The sequence below is a fragment of the Perkinsus marinus genome, assembly GCF_000006405.1.
Source record: "Perkinsus marinus ATCC 50983 genomic scaffold scf_1104296948084, whole genome shotgun sequence".
Taxonomy (NCBI): Eukaryota; Perkinsozoa; order Perkinsida; family Perkinsidae; genus Perkinsus; species Perkinsus marinus.
This window is the reverse complement of record NW_003210321.1, coordinates 35,655-55,612: the sequence shown is the minus strand read 5'-3', so window position 1 is coordinate 55,612 and position 19,958 is coordinate 35,655. Positions and strand designations below refer to the sequence as shown.

The window sequence follows — 19,958 nt, the reverse complement described above, 5'->3', positions numbered from 1 at the left end:
TCTATTACTGAACTCGACGCAGATGGCAGAACAAGCAGACCGACAACAAATAGTCATAGCAAGCTACTCTAGAACAAGTGTGACAACTGTTTGAACATCTTGAACCGGAAAGGAGGGAAATGCTCACGATTCGGCAACTTGATCTCCTCGACCAAATCAGGCGGGGGATCTGCAGGGCGAATATGAAAAAAGGCGGAGCGAAGCAACGCGAGTACTCAATCCGTCGAGGATGGAATTGTCCTCTTCTGGAAAATCGTCATCCATCTGCTCGAGGTCTCGAAGAACATCAGCCAACACGACATTTCCATCTGAAAAACCGTAAAGGTGAATACACTCAGTGGCAATAAGGCTGGTCCCACCAATACGGGCATTAGCCCTCCTGAGCTGGGTCAGCAGGAGCTCCCGTCGGACTGTACGCTCATCCGCAAGCCTCTCGACCAGGGCCCGCCTCGACCAGTAACGATAGCTGATGAAGATGGTGTGTGATATTTGGGGTACTACTCACCTTTGCCATTTCAGTCGATAACCCGGCCTGGTCTTGGCGGCTTCCACGCCCAACGACCCAACCCATCGCTCATCGCCATCAATGAATGAGAACTCCACCACACTCTAAAAACATCGTACAATCATAGTAGTTTTCAAGGGCGTCACTCACCTTGTCGCCCTCTGGATAACTCCATTTGCATTCCGCGACACCGTCGATGATCTTCTGTTGTCGGCTGGAAGTCACTCCAACGAACCCACGATCGACATCATAGTCCCGGAGCAACTAGAGAAAGTATCTCCACAATGGGGCGTATATGCTCACATCGATAGCGTCCTTCACTGGCTTGTTCGCCGCCTTGGCTATCTCCAGATTCCTCACTACAGCATCGGGTAGGCCTCTGAACAGAAGAACATATTCTTCTAATAATTTCTACTTCATTGCAATTAGTCTTAACAGGGCTTACGAGTTCGAGTGCTTCGATTGGAGCTGAGACTGCGTTGGTAGCTGGGCCGGCTCACAACGTAGCATCAAGAGCTTGCCGGAAGGGAGGAACCTGATAGAAGCCAACATCGAGCACCATGACCACGAGCCACTGCTTAGTACCTCAAGAGACGGTAGTAGGTGACCACCAGACGTCTACGGTTGTCGGTTAGAGAGGCTCCCTCTTGGATCCGCCTGGTGTATTGGCATTTGGAGATGTACATGCCGTCGTAGCGGACTCCACTGCGGTACATGCACTGTTGACGACCCTCGATGGGATCCTCGATCTCTGGGATGATGATGAGAGTGATTTCCAATACCACTCCTTTGCCACATCGTACTCGAATAACGCATCCACACTGAGCTCTGCCTTGACGCCGTGTAGAGGGCGGCGCACACTGTGCTGACTCTCTCAAGGGAAGGAACGTCGAGGAACCTTCACACAGACGGCGATGAAGCCGCAGGCATCTCGTCGAGATTCAGCCGTGATTTACATTATGATCGATATCAAGGGTACTCACAGTCTCAACTACGAGACGAATACTCCAACGTCATTTTCTCCGACGTGATGAGCACTTCCACAGAGTTCGAAATCCATCTAGAACGGAAGATGATTTTGGTCCACTTCTCGAGACCTCTATGAATCCCAAAGTCTGGCCTCCTTGATAATTTTCATCAACCAGAAATGCAAAATAAGAGAAACCACGAGCCAGGTTGACGTACGACAAGGGGCCCTGCAGCATTTCAAAGGGCAAGTCTAGAATCCTATCGACCCTCGAGGTCCTAGTAGCGACCATACCACTCCCTGCAGTAGAGGAGGAGCTTCGGGAGCGGATCACAACACCGGTGATTCGTGGCTGTAACCTGACCATTAGCACGGATGGCCGTAGCCTTGTGGAGCCCTACAACCTACGCAGAGCTGGCAGTAGCGAACACATCAGTCCCCTCCTCCTCCTCTTCTTCCTTTCCTTCTTCATCATCATTCAATGGGCTAGAAGCTGACATCAGTGCAATCACTCCGCTGTCTCCTTATCTTCGTAGATTCGCAAAAGGGCGGACGGCCAGAAGAGAACGGCCATGAAAAATCAACTTCAACCACCGAGTATACCAACCGCTGGTGTTTCCCTGCTCTTAAGACTGACCCAAGACTTAGCACGAGTAGGAGCGTCACCACACCAAAGGAAACGCTGGTAGTTAAAAGCCACAAAGTCGATGCCGGGGAGGAGTATACTCCAAAACCGGCTGACAATCACAGCGGTGTGCACCCTTGTCGTGAAAGGAACATCAATAGCTGACCACGCCCCGTGGTGATGCCTTACTCGACCGGGTCGAGCCGACCCTGCTACTACCTCCTATTAATGAAAGCTATAACCCAACACCTCAACCATCGACCACCGTGAGACATGGCAACTCATCAACGTACCCAACCCGCCTCTAGCAAGGCCCTCAACGCTTTCTCTTCGCCCACTACACGGTCGCTCAGTCTAGAGGAGGAAATTCCATAAAGCCGGAGTAGAGGGGCCTCCTACCCGTGTCCAACCCTGAGCATTTGCGCCTCGCCCTTACCATTCACAGCCGTCCACAGCTGCCTCTGGGTCGGATTGCTGGATAAAGCCACACAGCCTCCCTCCATCTCAAGTGCCACTACCGGCACGCATGGACCAGGCCTCGCGAGGTCATAAAAGACCACACCGCCGGCCCCTCCTCGCTCAGTAACGAGGGCCACCCCGAGCACAGCCGGACGGCTACAGGACCAACTGATCGAGGTAACGGAAGGAGTACCCTCCCCTGTAGCTCCCATGAAAGGCCATATTGTCAATACTGCGGTCCCGACCAAGCCCTAAAACTGCCAGTAGGCTCGTCATACCACACCCCACCCACATTGAAGATCATAACCTTGCCATCAGCCCCTCCAGTAGCATAGGCCCTCGATACAAAAGGGGAGAAGGCTACTGTTGTGACCGGCGTGGAGAGGGTGTGGCCCTGGCATGCTGAGGACTTCCCTGGGGCCGGATATGTCAACGAGCTCGGCGGCTGGGACCTGATTGTGGACCTCCAAGCAGTATAGCCTTCCCACAGTCTGCTGGTTCTTCATACTACAAAACGGGTAACAGAAAATTCCTTAAAAAATGGTGTAGGTTCGGTCTCAACGCTTCCTACAGCCACCGACCCGTAAATGATCTCTGATGTGATCTGGGTAATGCCCTGCAGGGCACAGTAAGCCTCGACATGCATGACCAACTTCTGTCGGCCTTCCTCCGGCACTCCCCTCAATACACCCATGGCGTCACTCTTCCACGTATATCTATGGAGCATTAACATGGCGCTGTAGGGTGAGAGACCCTCACTGTGAGCTAACATGCATTTGCTCTCTCGTGAATAAGTCATTCAGCCTCAGAGGAATCCCTACCCAAAAAAGGTCCCAAGTTCGATCCCGGCACCCGACACCTACTGGCCACACTACCAGCCTCTCCACCAACAATACAATGCGTAAGAGCAGCATCATCAGCGATAGGAGCCGCCATACTTCGGCAACCTAGTGACCATCCCATCTCCATCGCCGCTGATCACGATGGTCACCTTCCAGCATGCTGTCACGGTCCATCCACCGATTAGCCTTCTTCCGAGGTATGACGAACCCCGTCACAGGGACCGGATGGCCATGCCCCCCGCCTCGTGCCCATGGGTCCCACACGAGGCATTTACCGTCAGTACTCGATGCACAGAGGAGCATGTCCAAGTCCGATACCCTACTAGGGGTGGCTGCCGCCCATAGCCGAACCATAGCGAGGCTACATGTGGCCATCAAGGGATCGAGGCAACCACTGGAGGCTATAGACACCTTCCCCGAGGCCATACTTCCGATCAGCTACCGTCCGGAAAACCTGAACTTGGAGTTCTCAATGTCACAACCCCGTAGATGAGGGTATCATCGAATAGCAGCCCGCAGCGGGGCAGTCTCCTGCGTCGGCATACCAAGGCATCCGATATCAACTCCGTCTTATCTCCCAACACCTTTCCTTGCTCCTGCATACTCTCACCAGACCTACTCCAATGTCATGCTGAGCCCTACACAGAGACTACCTTTCCAAATCCCATACGTAGACCTGACCATAGCTAGTACCCGCCGCCAGCACCGAGGGCCGGTGTGGGTGAATGGACACTGAGGTGGCCTGAGGACACCTCCCAAAATCCACCTCCCCTTCCCTACACTTCCAAAAATTTCCAACTCCCTCGAGGGAATCAACGCTCCTTTAGAGTTATCATCATGTCGGAAAGGCCGCCAGACCACGATATGATGCTGAACACCTCATCACATTCTGCTTCGCTCCGCCTTCTTCCATTACTGTATCCTTTCCAGCACCCCATCCACCACGCTGCTCACGAAATCCCAGCCCTCCCGCAAGGACCAAACCATTCCCCGACCAACATATGCAAGTACCTGTCATCACGGGCTCCAACACCCCCAACAATAAGAGGACGGAGCGGCCCTCTTTTACATTTATCAATGCCGCTTTCAGCGAGCGAGTGGTCAGACATCAACATTCTGTTGGCGAACCGCCTCACCACCTCCACCGTTTCATGACCATACTCAACCTCACCAACGCCACTAGCTGTGATGACAGGGTCAACCTGTTCCAAGCAGACACCGCGCACAGCGAAGATTCCACCAAGACTACCGAGATGCCGCCAAAACCAACACCCGAAGACGCCTTAGTGAGTTCCTCCAGCATATGAGGGGTCACTTTCCTAGAAGTAGCTCAGTGATCTCTGTCACGCGCCATGAAATTCACTTGAGAAAGGCCAGGATCTCCCCTTCTGTTGGATGTATAGGATCTTCTGGGATCAGATCAACCTCAGAAATTTGCGCCTGAAGCACTCAGAGAGGATATACACTTCATCATAAATTCACACAACTCAAGTGAGAAACCAGTAAGCAAGTGAAGTCAGCCACTAACCCACACCGTCTTTAAGATCAGCGCTTGCCTACCGAGAAATTCGACGTGTTCCTCACTTGCACTCGAACATTGCGAACCTGCAAAGAATATCAGCGCTCGCCCAGCCAACCACTCTAGTAGCCCACCACAAATACGACCACTATGGAACCGCTACAAAGTCCGACCGACATTATAAGGAGTGCTCTGTATTCTAACATTGCGACGCTCCGTTGGTCTAGTCTTGGATGGAGGGATACTGACTGTGGGTAAACTGCATGACGAGAGTGACAACATCAGGAATATGGCTGTGGCTACTGCCCTGCTAACCCGCTGCTATAGATTCACCACGATCTGGGACAATTGCTGCAACTCATATAGGCTAGGACTATAACTACAACGCAAAACTCCTCCTGTGTGAAAGTTGAAGTAACACACCATGCAGTAGTATACCACCTACATTGACGTAGTGGGAGGGTGATGGAAGGACGGGACTCCGTTCAGAGCTGCTGATCAAACATCTCCAACAGGCCCATACAAGGGAGCATCTGTTGCTCTGTGAGGACCTCAGCGGTAATCCTAGAGTTGATATGACCCAATGCCTTCACCACTTTTTCATTACGACCAGCAAACACCCAATACGAATTGTTCGAAATACATCCAGCATCCACAGAGAATAGCGACATTCTTCTGGAAGTGATGCGATCATTGTCTGAATCCTACAGAGAGGCGGGGATGCTTGCACATCTTCCATACCCCACCATCGCTACTTTATACCTCTACTGCCGCTAAATGCGATATCATAGCGATCTCTATCTGACATTTTCGTCTTCAGTTTTCAACCGTACCGCATGACCTTTCTCATTTATAGCGCCTTCCGATCCCTACTACTACTACTACTACTACTACTACTACTACTTGTCCCGATCCATCCCCCGTCGCTATGAGCTTGCGATCATCCCGAAATGCAACGACGTCGTGAAGCCTTCATGCTTCGACCACAGCATGTCCGCCACAGAAGCCTTAACAGTCGGTCTATGACCGTTCGGCAGTGTTGCTCTGCCAGTGTGAGGAGTTCCATCCGAGTACCATGGGTGGCATCCACTTGCCGCCTACTAACAGGGCTATACGCAACACTGGTCATATCGGAGTCTCTGGTACCTACGATGACCAACCTAAGTGGCCCCATCGGGCAAGACTGTACTGATCATCGGCCATGACGAATGAGAACACAACTCCACAAGAGTGTGGATGCAAAGTATAATCTTAATTTGTTATTACATGCCATGTTCTACACTGCAACGGTTTCACTCTTGGCGAGCGAGTGTATATACAAATCTTTACAGTGAGAAATGGCGATTGAAACGGTCCTTAATAACGAGCAATACATGATACAGCAATCACGTTCTTCTGCTCTCAGGCTACTGCCCTTGATTAAAGTGAGAAATGGCGAGGACAAGGCTGACCTATTCTCGGCCTTAAGAGCATGCTTATACTTCGGAAGTATTGCATCCTGTAAAAGGCCTCAGTTTTGATCTTGACAGCTCCCGCTGCGATTGGCCGAGGGATGGGATCAAGTTTGGTGAATTCCATCACCCTGATGGGATGAACAATGGTCATTGACGCAACGAGTCTAGGGAGCGTTGAGGAAGTGCACGATTTTCCAAGACATGCAAGATATGATTCCCACTACTACTGGCATCTTAGGGCGTCTCCCACCACTATTAGTGATTAAGGACAGGCAGTTTAGTGACACCGTCTGTCTATGCCGTCTTGCTCAGCACAAACTGGACATTCCACACCATTCGGTTGCTGCCTATAGATTAACAGACTGTCGAAGGACAAATTGGATAAGGGAATAAAGTGTCGGGAGGTGACTTTAGGATTTACACTAGGATAGACACTCACTTTAGTGTAACCCCATTCCCTAGCAACATCGAGTGCAACTCGTGCGGTTTTATGTCGGTATCTCTAATTGATATGGTTCATGGAGTTGCAGTTAGGAGTGAACGAAGCCTTCGTTACGAAGGACCTTACTATAAACCGTGTTCCATTCAAGTACCCAGCACCTTCACTCCAGCAGTAACACAACCAACCACGAAGATCCAACATCAACCTCATGACAACAGATGAATCAATTGATGATGTCTCACGTGTCTACTTGTTAAAGTAATGTACATAGATGTGACAGTCGTCTCTCTCTGAATGCCAATGATATACACCAGCCGAGGGGCGTTCGGGACTCACTAATCTTTCGAAAATGCAAGCTGTGAAAAAGCCTTCTAGCATGTTTGTTAGTATCCGCGACAAGGGCCCATACCGCTGCTAGGTTGGGGTACAGACGTCTCAACTGCAGAGGAAAAGGAGCAGCTCCTACCTGTATAACCTGGAAAACCCGAAAGCATACCTCTCGAATCCCCTCTGATACTAATGTTGTGCCTATACGTTTCCCCTCCCATCCTTTAGAGACCTCAACCCAGGCAATGTAGGCGATCAAAGGCTCACCGTCTTCATGGCTCGCCGGTCTGGGAATAGCAAACGCTTGAGCAGCAAAGCTGTGTTGGAGCTTATCACAGGCCGGCCTTGACGATCTCCTTGTCTTCATCTGGCTCCGACAACGATAAGTCAATCAGCATATGACCGACGATAACCTGAAGAGCGCACATCTCTCAACGCGAGAGCCGGGATCAAAACGGATGCTATTCCCCATGTCACTTCACGTCCTGCAGCATTAACGTTCACTGCAACGATGCAATGCTTATATGGAGATGAGAACTCTTCTAGCCAAGGCCGCTCTCTGCACGCTGCCGCCCTATAAATGATGTTGGCTGGCGCCTTCTCAGGACTCCTGTATCGCTCAACTCTTCGAGCACTCGAAGCACCCGAGAGGTTCGATGTCGCAGATAGAATTCGACGCGAGTCGGTCGTCAGCGGCAGAACAACAACGAGTATTATGAAGAACAGGCCGGACATGGAAAACACATGGTATAGGAACAACCAAAGCTGATCGTGGTACACCGTAATGACCCTCATCAGCCTATGACCACAATGCAAGCAAGTAATCGTAAACGCTGGCGTTGTATGCACGACGCTCTGGAGTGATATGGTAGTATCTAACCATACACCTGGTCATCGACTCCTAATCGAAGTCCTCTGAAAAGTGATGGAATCGTCCGCCATGTCGCCTTCTCAGTCCCACCCTCTACCTTAGGAATCAATGACGTATCCTGACTGTCTACTTGTGGGCAGACAATCTGTGCGCCACTTCGTTTCCGATGTTGACCAATTTTTTGGAAACATGATGGTATTGTATCTTTAATAATTGCTTACCACACATTCCACATTGTTTAGCATCAGATTTGGCATATGGAACGTGAGCATGCGTGCAAATTATTTGCTCAAATGGATTAAATCATCGGTCTTATCATTTCATTTCCCGAAACCCCCAGACTTGCTGATATCGAGAGTAAGTTCGAGTATCGCAACCCTTGCGTTCTCCATACGGCCGACGGCGCGATCCCTTCAATACTCCCATTCTCACTCTACTGTTACGCAGCCCTTCCCTTCAGCTCCTCCTCATCCTCACCATCACAGTCTACTGTCCCTGTGATATTCAGATGAATTATTCGCGGGTCATCACTCCCTCAACCCTAATATACCTATAACCGAATCGTCAACCTCATCATGAACCTTCCTTCTGCCACAGAGGTTAGAATTACGAGCCCACCACCATGGTGGCGGTCCACCACCATATTGGACCTGAAATCTCCGCTGTGCGCCAAGTCAAATACAAATTCATCGTCATTTGCCGATCGGATGTCTCGTTGTCCTAGCCATATGCTCAAGTGGCGCTGTCCATTCTACGTACAAACGACTCCGCGTGGCATTTCGCTTGGCCGCAAACAGGGAGACAATCACGATAGTGGCAGTACAGCGATTGGCCACCGCCGTCGATGATGAGCTCGACTATCGGAGAAATCCACTGAGTAGATTCCCCTGCAGAAGAGTCCACAAGCACTGACTAACCTCTGCAGTGCGTTAGCCCTATGAGACAGCTCAGCTACCTCTCCGGATCTCTCGCATCCTCCGCGGGTTGAGGAGCCACGACAGCAGCGATAACCTCGCTAGTTCGCCCCGGTGCCGCTTCCTCTACTTTTCGTATCCCTTAGGTTTCCTCCTGTATGATCTCTCAGCCGCAAGATGAGGATTTGTAGAGAGCGAGGATGTGAAGGAGGAGGTATGGTGTGGAGACATCAGCATGATCAACCCAACACATTGTCCAGAAGTTGCGATGAATGTGAACATCAGTTTTCGTGATGAACGCGTAAATAACGTGATAGCTTTGACCTACTCCCGAGGCACCATACCACACTTCTCACTCTCCGCAAAGATTCCTATCCATCGCCGAATGCCGGTATTTGCGATCGCATTCTGAGCTATACCGTAAGAGGCTCGATGCCCTCGTTTTGCCATAATAAGAGGTCATTGTCAGACCAACGGCAACTTATGACTGCTCAGGTTCCTATAAATCTCGGTTGCCTTGTACCATGGCGGAATTATCAGCGCTCGAGGATATCGTGCAATGTACAGGAAAGAGTGATCTCGAGCTGGGCGCCACATTACCGTCTCGCAAACGTCAGACTCTCAAGGGGCCTGTAAAACCGCCAACCTCCATAGCGAGTGTCACCGGGGATCGACTTCACCTCTGGTGCATTTATATACATTTCGCGAGTACCCAATCCAACTTCACTCCAGCAACAACACAACCCACAATGGTGCAGTATCAACGTCATGATAACAGATGAATCAAATGAGAATGTCCCGTGCATCTACTTGTTAAAGTAAAGGACACGGATGTCGCTGGAGTCTCCTCCTGAATAATCTCCTACACCAGACGAGAAACCTTGAGAACTTACCAATCCTTTCGAAATTCAAACGGCGGAAGAGCATTTCAGAATGTTCATTATCATCCAAAACGGCAGCCCATACGGCTGCTAGATCAGGGTACAGACGTCTTAACTGTACAGGGAAACAGAGGCCCCTAGAATTAACACACCCAAAACGAACCAAGAGCATACCTCTCGAATCCCCTCTGATACTAATGTTATGCCTATACGTCTCCCCTCCCATCCTTTAGAGACCTCAACCCAGGCAATGTAGGCGATCAAAGGCTCATCGTCTTCATGGCTCGCCGGTCTGGGAATAACAAGCATTAGAGTACCATAAGGTGTGTTGGAGCTTATCACAGGCCGGCCTTGACAATGTTGTCGTATTCAACTTCCAGTTCGAGTTCATCTTCTTCTTCATCTTCACTCTTGAACTTAACCAACATATAGCCGACGATGGTCTGAGAAGCGCACAGTTTTCAAAGGCAGAGTCGGGATCAAAACAGATGCTCTTCTCCATCTCACTTCGCGCCCTGCAGCATCGAGGTGCACTGCAACGAAGCAGTGCTCATATACAGCTGGATCTTCGTTCAGCCGTGCCCACTCAGCGGACGATGCCGCCCTATAAATGATGTTGGCTGGCGCCTTTCCAGGGCTCCTGTATCGCTCAACTCTTCGAGCACTCGAAGCACCCGAGAAGTGCGATGTCGCAGATAGAATTCGACGCGAGTCTGCCGTCAGCAGCAGAACAACAACGAGTATTATGAAGGACAGACCGGACATGGAGAACACCTGGTAGCAAAACAACTGCAGATAAACTGCCATGGCTTTCACGGGTCGGCAACCACCACGGTGCTATCTAACGGTCGACGCTAGCTTTGAATTATACAACGTTATAGAAAAGCTTACCCCTACTGCTGTTCAGCAGCTGCTTATCGGAGTCATCTGCGATGTGACAGGAGCACCCTCCATGCAGCGTCGTCTTCAACCCCTCCTTTACAACACCTTCCTAGATCACTCGTATTCCTCACGGGTTGGAGAGCCACAAGAAGAGCGATGTTCCGGTCTCCCCTGCTCTCAAGGCTCCTTTCCCCTGTGTTAGTTCATTCCCCGCCAGAGGATTGGAGGTCATGAGAATATCGTCCGCTATAGGTCGTCAGGAGGAGGAGGAGGACAGATGTCTCAAAAAGGCTCCTGTCAATTTCCCGACGTCGGCGTGATTGAAGGCAACATACTACCCGAACAGAGAGAGCATCCGGGAATTGCAATAACTGTGAGCATCGATATTGTGACAGGTTTGGTTCATTCGTAGCGACGTGCTACCTTTTTTCACCCCCAGCAAAGGTTCCCATCCATTGCCGGTCGTCGATACTTGTAATTGCATCTTCTGACCTACGCCGTGAAAGCCCCACTTCTCTCTAATACATATGCTCAGGTTTCCAGTAGTTTTGGCTGCCTGCGAGTACCACAGCGGAATTATCAGCGCTCGACCATGTCGCGCAACATGCAGGAAAGAGTGATCTCGAGCTGCGCACCACATCGCCATCTCATTTGTCTCGGACTCTCAAGAAGCCTGTAAACTTCTCACCTCCATGGCGAGTGTTACTGGACAACCACCGGCGAGCTCAGGTTGACCAAGAGTCTCCCACCCACAAATACTAGGGCTACCGCTGACAGAACTAAACGCAAATCTATGGACCTCTGCCTAGCACCTCCTACGTGCATAAATAAGGAATTATAATCTCATACCGTGATCATTGAGCATCATTTCTTGCATGCATCGAATTGGGTTATCACAGCCCCTATGGAGAAGGGACGACTCCTTCAGTGGTCATTAGGCTTGCCGTCCAACCGTCCCAACGCACTGAGGAGGAATACCAGTCCTGACAGAACCCACAGGAGCTGAGCGCCCACCGGAAGCTGATAGGGTTCTTGATCCGAGGTTTGACGAAGAGCTCGACGGGCTTCTTCGGCGACTGAGCTGCCGCACACGCACTCGCCGTGAACGCTTCAGCAAGCTGGCGCACCTGATCGACGTTGGAGAAGCTGACCGACAGAGGTCCTTAAGGGAAGCCTCACCCGGTGAGGCTTCGACATAGTGAGAGGTGTGGCGCCGGGTATAACACCAGGGTTGCGGGGCTTGCCGATCTTCGATGGTGTTACTCCGGGATTCAACGGCGTTATCTTCGGCTGAGAGTTCGACGGTTTCAGGGGGCTCCGTTCCTACCACACACAGAGGCCGCCTTGATCGTGGGGAAGGAGGATGACAAGACCACCTCCAATCGAGTAAGTCCGGGATTCCGACCTACCTTCGCTACGTCCTCCGTCTCGGCCGCCTCCTCTACAATAGTCTCAATCGCCACATTCTCCTTGTCTTCCTGCTCCTCCTCAGTAGAGTCTGATGACATTGTATATTCACTCACACCGCAAGTGTGGAGCTGCATACTCTGGATTGGTCCAAGCTCGGACATGCGGACGCTCAAAGGTGACAAAGCACCGTCACCACCAGGAGGCTTCCCTTTAGCTGACCTTACTGTGTCGATTACAGGAGAGCTCCTCTGCAACACCTACTCAGCATTACAGTCGCAAATGGGGCGGAGGGCGGGAGGCCTCCCACCTCGGCGGCCTGGAGAGGCGCTTGTGGGGAGCTCTTCTCTGCTACTCTAACCGGCCCTTCCTCCTCACGCCCCTCCTTCCAAACAACATAACGACTACGGAGTCTGCACTGCTCACCTGGGTTACTCCCGTCACCGCGAACTCCCCAACCTTAGTCTTCTCACATTCTGGAGGAGTATCTGTCCCTCATCGCTGGCGTCATACATACAAAGTTGCAACACTCACCCTCGCGTCCCTCACCACCCCTATCGTGGACACTACGAGCTGATCGCTGAGCATCTGAAATGATACAGGCCCATTAACCGCAAGTGAAGCCAACATCTGCATCACCCCTCATAGCCTCCTTAATAGCAGTATTATAATCCGACACACCCGCGATGCCCGTCTTCAGAGCCTTCAATTCGTCTTGGGCGAGCGACAGCTCATGCAGTAGCCGCGTCCTCTAACACATGAAAGCGCAGGGTTGGGATATATGTTCGCTTTCCTCAGCTGAGCTCAGGAGTTTCCTCACGGAGTTTATATACGAATTCGAGTAGAAGTGTACGGAGGCCAACAATAATTTCCCAAATTTTCCTTAGAATTTTCATCTCATCACCAACACATGTAGTTGACCATGTGCATATCCCCCTCCACACTGTCTCAGCGACTCAACCATCATAACCCTGGAGGACCGACCTCTGCGCTGATGACGTCCATCTGCTTCATCAGCTTCTCAAGAGTGTCCTCAAACTCATTCCTCTGAGCCTTCAGGAACTCTACCTTCTTCTCGGCATTCTCAGCTCTCGTCTCCACCACCCGTTTACTACCTACGATAGTACACAAGCTTATCAGCTATAGACAACAACAGTTCCTAAACCGCACACATTACCCTCGAAGGCCTCAGCCTCTTGTTTCAATTTCGCAGTCTCCACCTTTAACGCCTCGAAGCGCTGCTCGTAAGACATAAGGCTCCTAAGCACCCCTCCATGCACCATCTCATGCCTGCATGCCTACTACCTCATCGACATACTAGTAGAAGTAGATGTGGTGCGGCTCTCGGGCTTTACGTTGTTCACTGCCACTAAAGGAGCCAGTGTCACAACGCTCTCGTCGCCTAGTCCGCCCTCACCAGCAGCCTCAAGCTCCTTCATTGCTTTCTCAACCGCCTCCCTCTCCTCCGATACCCTCTCCAACTGCAATGACAGCCTCTGAGCTTCCGCTCTCAGCTCCGTCCGCTCCTTCTCTGCCTTCTCTAGTGCCTCCTTAGCCTCCTTGTACTTCCTCAACGTCCTCTCATGCTCCTCTTGCTCGTGTCTATACCGACCCTCCCACTTTGATATGTCGAACTCGCACTCGTCCAACCATCCATCTTGCTTCTTAACCTGATGCTACAGTTAAGCTCATAAACGGCAACACGATGCCGTTATGGCAGCACCCGAACACGCCTCATGCAGTCGTCTCCTCCGATCAACCCCCGTGATATGTTCAGCAACGATGAGCAACCTACCTTCTCCTGCAGCTCTACAATGATCTGCTTGTACTTGTCCACACTCTGGTCACCCGCGATAGGACACCCCTCTGGTACAGCCGCCAAGTCACCACCAAAGCCCTACAGAAAAGGGCAGGCTAAGCTCGAGGGAGAACCCATACGACCACACTGAGCTGCGAAAATGCCAGACGAGCCAAGTACTCCCGCTCGGACGTTTCGTGTGCTCAGATTGAGCGATGGGAAGCCCTCCTACACCTCTTAACTCACCAGCAGCCCCGCCACCGCCTCGTCCATTTCTAGACTCAACCGACTACGGGCTTCTCTCGACTCCCTCCTGTTACTACTAACAGCTGGCTTCTCGGTACCAGCAGCGGCCAAGGGAGGCTTCCCTACGTTACCTGATCCTCTACCTCTCTACCCACTTCCTCTCAAGCTAGTCCCTTCCTCTTTACCATTCACGCTCTCCGCCATCATCGTCTTCATCTCCCTCTCCTTCCCCTCCAAGCGCTCCTTCAATGCCTCAATCTCCGCCTCTAGCCCGAACATCTGTGACGATCATCCCACTAACCCCAACAACAACGAGGAAGAGAAGCACTCACCGCAATCTGCGCCTTGTTACGCTCAGTTTTCGTTGTCTCTAATTCCAAGGGCAACCTCTGACGAGCAAAGGCAACATAACTCGACGAACGAGTAGTAGACCAACCTCCAGCGACTCGAGGGTTCTCTTCAGCTCGTTGATCTCGCCCTCTCTAGCCTGCTTCTCACTCTGTACTTCCTGCCACCTCGCATCAGCAGCCTCCTACATACAAGCAGCTCTCCACACTCACAACCACCCTTCCCCTACCTGTTCCTCCTGAAGCTCTATCACTTTCGCCTTCACCTCCGCCAACTCCGCCTCGAGCGCCACCACGGCCGCCTGACTTTCGCTCCGCGCCTCTTCAGCAGCCTCCAGATCGTCCCGTAGAGTCCCGGTGCCCTCCGTTGCTGCCTCCTAGAACACCAGCCGCTCCTACCAATACACACAACAACCGACTCTCCCACCTTCGCCTCTTCCAGCTCTTCCCGAAGCTTCTTCATCCTATCCTCTCCATCCTCCAGCTCCGTCCTGAGAGCCTTGATAACATCCTGGCTCTCCGCCTGAAGCCTCTGCGCTTCCTCCAACTCCTGCTCTAGCCCAGCGACCCTCTCGTCATCACCAGTCGTTGCCTGTAAGGACCTCACGCTGCTCATGCTCTCCCATATCCCCACCACATCGTCCGGCTTCTGCTGCAGTGCCCTCAGCCTTTCAGTCTTTTGCTTCAGCTCCTTCTTGAGCGACTTAATAGTGCATGTCGCTTCCTCCTCACTCGCTTGCTTCTCCTCCAACTTCTCCTCCAGGGCTTCAGTACGATTCTGCAACGACAAACAGAGGCGTAGAAGACTCCCAGGCTCCAACACAGAAACGATAGTATCACATGGAAGACATACAAACGGCTCCTCACCAGTGCCTCATCCTTAGCCTCCAACTCGAGAACCAGCTCCTGTTTAAGGGTCCTGATCTTCTCTCGAGCTTCAGCCTCCGACCGCTCGAATCCTTGCTTAGCTTTCTCGAACTCCTTCCGTAGTTGCTTCAGCTCCTATACAACGTTCACTAAGCGAATATCCCCAAGCCCCCCGACAGAGGCGATCTCACCCGAGACTCTTTGCTGGATTTCCGCGCTGATTCCAACTGTTTACGCAGCAGCTTGATCTCCTCTTGACTCTCCAAGTCTCTGTCCAGGGCAATACTCAGGGCTCGACGGACTTCCTCGAGCTCCTGGAAAAACGCGTGCCAGTCGATCGAACGGCCTCAAAGCCAAGGGGCACCAGTAATAAGCTCACCTCGAAGACAGCCGAGGTTGGTGCAGGATCGATACGAGATACGTCGGGGGCCTCATCATGATCGATGGTCAGGTCGAAGACGCTATCACGCGCTTCACTAGGTCGGGCCTGAAGACCCCATTCCCCGACACCCCGACTGCTCCTCTATACCCACCAGGGGTCGCTCTTCATGCCCGAACACACTGTCAGTCGATAGACGGTTGCCGTCGCCCCTGTCTGCTCCTCCTCTCCTATCGACCTTACCCGATACCACCAACACCGCCATCGCCCCCGATAACGAGTCATGCCTCTTCCTTTTTGGGTCACTGAGAAATCACACAATGCACGCAAGCACTCGCTGTTGCCATCATCTCCTCAAGCCGTCCTCACAATCACCTCGGCTTAGCCTCCGGTGTTGACTCTTCGCCGTTACCAACCTTCCCCCTAGTCTTCTTAGGAACAGACCGCACATCTCGGGTCCGTTTCTGAGAGCGTGTGGACTGAACAGGAGGACCACTGAGCCTATCCAACCACGAGCTTCCTACCACATCAGTGTCGTCATCCCGACCACCACCACCACCGTCCTCCTCCTCCTCTATCTCGCCTACCCGACTGCGGAGCGGACTGAACGAACTACAATGAGCCCACCAGAGAGCAGCGCCAAAGCACAGGAGCACCTGTCATCGACTATTCCCGACTCCAACAGGCCACCGATAGAAGATTCCTACAACACTACCAGTACCCCGCATAAGGCACAGGCCACTTCCTCACTTGCTCCGCCTCTACTGTCGATCCTGACGGCGACTCCACGGTCTTGTCGGGACTGAGGGAGACCGTCAAAGCGGTTAAGATCAATCCCACTACCCCTGACTGTCTTCAAGTATGCTACGGTCAACCGATAGATTCAGTACGCTGCTGCCATTTCGATTCACCCTCGGATCGCAGTCTGAGACAAAGCATATCAAGAGGACGCAGGTTCGATCCCTGCACCCTACCAGACCGCAGCAATAGGTTGAAAGACGCCGCTTGCTTGAAGCCACCACTACCCACCTCCTCTATACAAGCCTGATAAACACTACACCCCAGTACTGCTGCTCATCCCCTTCCTACATCTATCTTGTCGTTATTATGCCGTATATAGTAGCTCCTATACTCCTCCTCCATGCAACAGAACGATACCGTCCCCGGCTCAAACTTATTAACAGACATGATCCACCAGGCGTTCCTATCGTCCTCGCCTATAACCTTGGCTTCAACCTTCACCCGCCCCTTGCGGGACTTCATCTTTCCTAATAAAGTCTGACCACAACGTCGATACATTCGAAGTGCCCACAGCAACAACACCTCAGCTTACCGCCCAAGAAAGAGCTACTGCATTTTCCGGGACTTCTCCCTCATCATGCCATTGACGCAGGCTATCTAGAGGATTCATCGAGCAGGGGAAGATACGGACCGCCCTGACAACAGACCCACTGAAGTGAAGGACAGTGCTGAAATACATGATTGCTTTCCTCAGTTGAGCTCAGAAGTTCCCTCACTGGTTGTAGAAGTTGATATGCGAATCCGGGTAAAAATGTACAGAAAACAATGAGAACTCCGAAAAAAATTTCCTCAGAGTTTTCACAGTGTGAATACTTCCCTACAGTGGACGGTATGATAGGAACCATAGGAGCTACTCACTTCCCCCCTTCTAAGCCAGCACTAGCATCCTGGTCCGGCAGTATGAGAAATATCTGTTTCCTCGACACTAGCTTCACCGTTCGTGCAGTACATCCGATCTGCCACAGAAGGATGCACCAACTCCGAGCCATGCCGTGCCTCGATAGCCTACATGTTGATTGACTTGATTAGCAGCTCCTATGGTAGCCCATAGAGGACCAAAGCCGGCCGTCGATACAGTACTGGAGTCGCCCATACAGACAATGTAACACTACCACACAATCCCATCATCACCACGACTACCAACGCATCACGAGAAACCTGTAAACAATCACATAGGACCATGGTAGCGCCGAGACAACCTGGTAGCCGATAGTATCTTCCCTGCCGCCTGCATCTTCTCGAGCCTCCTCTCAATGTCATTCACTATACGCAAACGATATTCTGATAACATAGCCGGCATCGCCTCAGGCACCTCCACGACCTCAGCTGGCCGCCGACAGACAACTCCATCACGCTCAGAGGTGCCCTGCCTCTCCAACACCCTTCGAAGCCTCACCACCTCATCCTGGGCAGAGGCGAGCTTCCTCTCCAATTTACGTATACGGCGACGATGCTCAGCTAATTGCTCTAAGTAAGGCGAGGGACCCGTGGCATCCTCCATGGCCCCTTCCCGGGTTTGCACTGATACCCCTATGGTCTGTAGGGGCGATTCAGTCTGGGTGCCCAGAGAAGGCTTTCGCTCCGCTGTAGCACCAGCAGGTCTTCTACTATCCGACGACATAACCTCTCGCAGCTGGCTCAATAACGCAGATGGGAGGCTCCTATTAGCCCCAGCCAGGTCCAGGAGAGACTGCCCACTCTGGAAAGAGGAGTGATAATGACTGCGAGTAACGCCAGAGCTCCTCCCCACCTCATTCTTGATGCCACCATCGACTTTCCCGTCTCCAGCAGTAATTCCAAGACCTTCGATCGACCGGCCATAACAGCAGCCATAGCCGGGGTGTTGCCTGTGAGCCACATGCAGGACCCTAGGCCGATAGGAACCCCCTCGCACCTACGTTGTTTTTAGCATTCACATCTGCTCCACTGTGAATCAACTAATAACATCGCATAGGAGCATAAGCCAAGCAGCTCCTCCTCACCATCTTAGCGATCTCCTCCCGACCTAATGCCGCCGCCACATGCATTGCCGTAGCTCCGTCCTGGTTACTAAACCCGACAGATGCGCCCAATTGCAGTAGGAGCTCCACGCAGGTTGGACGGTTACGGCTCAATGCCACGTATCTACAACACCAATAACAAAATCCAAATTATCACATAGACTCTCACAATGGGGTGAAACCGCTACGGTCGGGCTTGTCAATCTCGGCCTTCCTTTCCACCAACAGTCGAATAACCTTCTCATTACCACCGCTAACCGCAGCGTGCAGGGGAGTGAGGCCGTACCTACGATGGCCGCCGCATCCCTCTACACCAGAGCAACCTGACGTACTGGTTGGCTGCTGCTCTACAGTCTACCGTTTCAAGGCATTCCACCACTGCTGCATAATCCCCCTTCCGAGCGGCCTGGAGTAATCTATCCAACTCGTCCGATGTAGGGTCGGACATCATCAGTACGATAACTCGGCGCCAATTGACAACATTCAACACAAAATGATCATGAGGAAATTGATCACAGTGAACACCCCGACACCCTCATGCATGCTGCTCTACAGTGGCCGATACCCTCAGAGTAATCACAGTAAGCTCTGCTACCATAACACCACCCTGCAATGCTAGGAACGGATGATGCTGGGTCGCATTAGCCCATCACCTCTCGAGTGCAACATATCATCGATCTGGATGACGTTAGGCATCTCAGCGGCTTGGCGATAATTTGTCAGACACACAGCAACAAAGCAAAAACTCCCGAGTGCATCCAGTCGGACCGTCGACCCTGTGTCATCTAAAAGACCCAGGTTCGATCCCTAGTCGCAGTATCACAGCTCTCACCTTAGGAAAATGATAAAGACGGATATTCTGTCCACATGGAAAGGTAGAGTGAGGATAGCAGTAGCTCTCCCACTGGACACAATCAGCACCTCTCCTCTAAACCTCGAGCCGCTAATCTCCAACACATTTCAGCAGTGAACCGTTTCACAAATGCGCTCGGGCGAGCGAGATTTACATCAGGAAAGCATTGCAGTCAAAGCGGACAATTACTGTATAACGATGAACCAACCGATCCTTGGGGCTGTCGAAACAGGTATTCAATGGCCGTGTTGCCCACATCCCAAGAAACGCCCACCCTCAGCCGAAGCCTCGTCTCCTAACCCTCGACTGAGTGCTCCAAGAAAGGCAGGCTCAACTCAGAACATCGAGACCACCCCACATAAGGGAAAGCTCCAATGCCTCCGCCTTGGAACCGCAGTTGGATATGTCGATAGCACAGTACCGCTGCATAACGTCACGCCTGACAACCCATGGCACCTCTTCGTTATTATTAATCAATGGCACTGGCTCTGAGCCAATCTGGGGGATACACATCCCTCTACAAGCCTCTACAAGCTCCCTGTAACAACCTGACCTCACTTACTATACCACTA

The 19,958-nt window shown here is 51.9% G+C and overlaps 5 protein-coding genes across 6 annotated transcripts; all 5 read right to left on the bottom strand.

Moving 5' to 3' along the window:
• Positions 1-68: 68 nt before the first annotated feature.
• On the bottom strand, positions 69-1,972 carry Pmar_PMAR000719 (hypothetical protein; the record flags this gene model as incomplete). The annotated part of the gene is made up of 9 exons (XM_002778845.1): positions 69-169; positions 216-308; positions 360-466; positions 506-609; positions 656-769; positions 809-884; positions 951-1,040; positions 1,091-1,210; positions 1,881-1,972. 9 exons carry the CDS (start codon positions 1,970-1,972, stop codon positions 69-71), a joined length of 897 nt encoding a protein of 298 aa, XP_002778891.1.
• Positions 1,973-2,058: 86 nt separating this feature from the next.
• Pmar_PMAR000718 (hypothetical protein) lies at positions 2,059-4,701 on the bottom strand (the record flags this gene model as incomplete). Its single annotated transcript, XM_002778844.1, has 12 exons — positions 2,059-2,209; positions 2,497-2,807; positions 2,849-2,950; positions 3,128-3,272; positions 3,316-3,373; positions 3,420-3,503; positions 3,548-3,809; positions 3,944-4,013; positions 4,052-4,140; positions 4,285-4,409; positions 4,468-4,600; positions 4,648-4,701. 12 exons carry the CDS (start codon positions 4,699-4,701, stop codon positions 2,059-2,061), a joined length of 1,584 nt encoding a protein of 527 aa, XP_002778890.1.
• A 5,030-nt stretch (positions 4,702-9,731) lies between these two features.
• Pmar_PMAR000717 (hypothetical protein) lies at positions 9,732-10,234 on the bottom strand (the record flags this gene model as incomplete). The annotated part of the gene is made up of 4 exons (XM_002778843.1): positions 9,732-9,775; positions 9,819-9,921; positions 9,981-10,098; positions 10,149-10,234. 4 exons carry the CDS (start codon positions 10,232-10,234, stop codon positions 9,732-9,734), a joined length of 351 nt encoding a protein of 116 aa, XP_002778889.1.
• A 1,281-nt stretch (positions 10,235-11,515) lies between these two features.
• On the bottom strand, positions 11,516-17,642 carry Pmar_PMAR000716 (structural maintenance of chromosome 2, putative). Of its 2 annotated transcripts, XM_002778841.1 has the most exons (34): positions 17,543-17,642; positions 17,392-17,489; positions 17,066-17,168; positions 16,822-17,010; positions 16,707-16,776; positions 16,576-16,657; positions 16,483-16,534; positions 16,389-16,435; positions 16,257-16,335; positions 16,108-16,211; positions 15,887-16,037; positions 15,733-15,840; positions 15,545-15,667; positions 15,354-15,488; positions 15,121-15,264; positions 14,914-15,078; positions 14,717-14,863; positions 14,576-14,671; positions 14,472-14,528; positions 14,295-14,418; positions 14,140-14,270; positions 13,891-13,992; positions 13,401-13,765; positions 13,273-13,355; positions 13,080-13,210; positions 12,735-12,846; positions 12,630-12,683; positions 12,522-12,583; positions 12,406-12,480; positions 12,235-12,355; positions 12,098-12,186; positions 11,868-12,011; positions 11,703-11,815; positions 11,516-11,652 (listed from the first exon to the last, which is right to left on the bottom strand). In XM_002778841.1, exons 1-34 carry the CDS (start codon positions 17,624-17,626, stop codon positions 11,613-11,615), a joined length of 3,780 nt encoding a protein of 1,259 aa, XP_002778887.1. In that variant the 5' UTR covers positions 17,627-17,642; the 3' UTR covers positions 11,516-11,612. The 2 variants fall into 2 exon arrangements, with proteins under 2 accessions (XP_002778887.1, XP_002778888.1); XM_002778842.1 differs by having other exon boundaries at positions 12,098-12,346.
• A 59-nt stretch (positions 17,643-17,701) lies between these two features.
• On the bottom strand, positions 17,702-18,984 carry Pmar_PMAR000715 (Ankyrin repeat domain-containing protein, putative; the record flags this gene model as incomplete). Its single annotated transcript, XM_002778840.1, has 6 exons — positions 17,702-18,254; positions 18,284-18,380; positions 18,428-18,470; positions 18,516-18,657; positions 18,703-18,819; positions 18,866-18,984. 6 exons carry the CDS (start codon positions 18,982-18,984, stop codon positions 17,702-17,704), a joined length of 1,071 nt encoding a protein of 356 aa, XP_002778886.1.
• Positions 18,985-19,958: the final 974 nt, after the last annotated feature.

What these genes read in the sequence shown, in the direction of transcription:
- Pmar_PMAR000716 (XM_002778842.1), bottom strand. Translation starts at nt 17,626, where the DNA reads ATGGGCGACTCCAGTACTGTATCGACGGCCGGCTTTGGTCCTCTATGG. An exon ending in ATAATAACGACAAGATAGAT is followed by an intron (nt 16,777 to 16,821) that starts GTAGGAAGGGGA and finishes AGTGTTTATCAG; the next exon opens with GCTTGTATAGAGGAGGTGGG. An exon ending in CGCCTCTCCAGGCCGCCGAG is followed by an intron (nt 12,347 to 12,405) that starts GTGGGAGGCCTC and finishes TAGGTGTTGCAG; the next exon opens with AGGAGCTCTCCTGTAATCGA.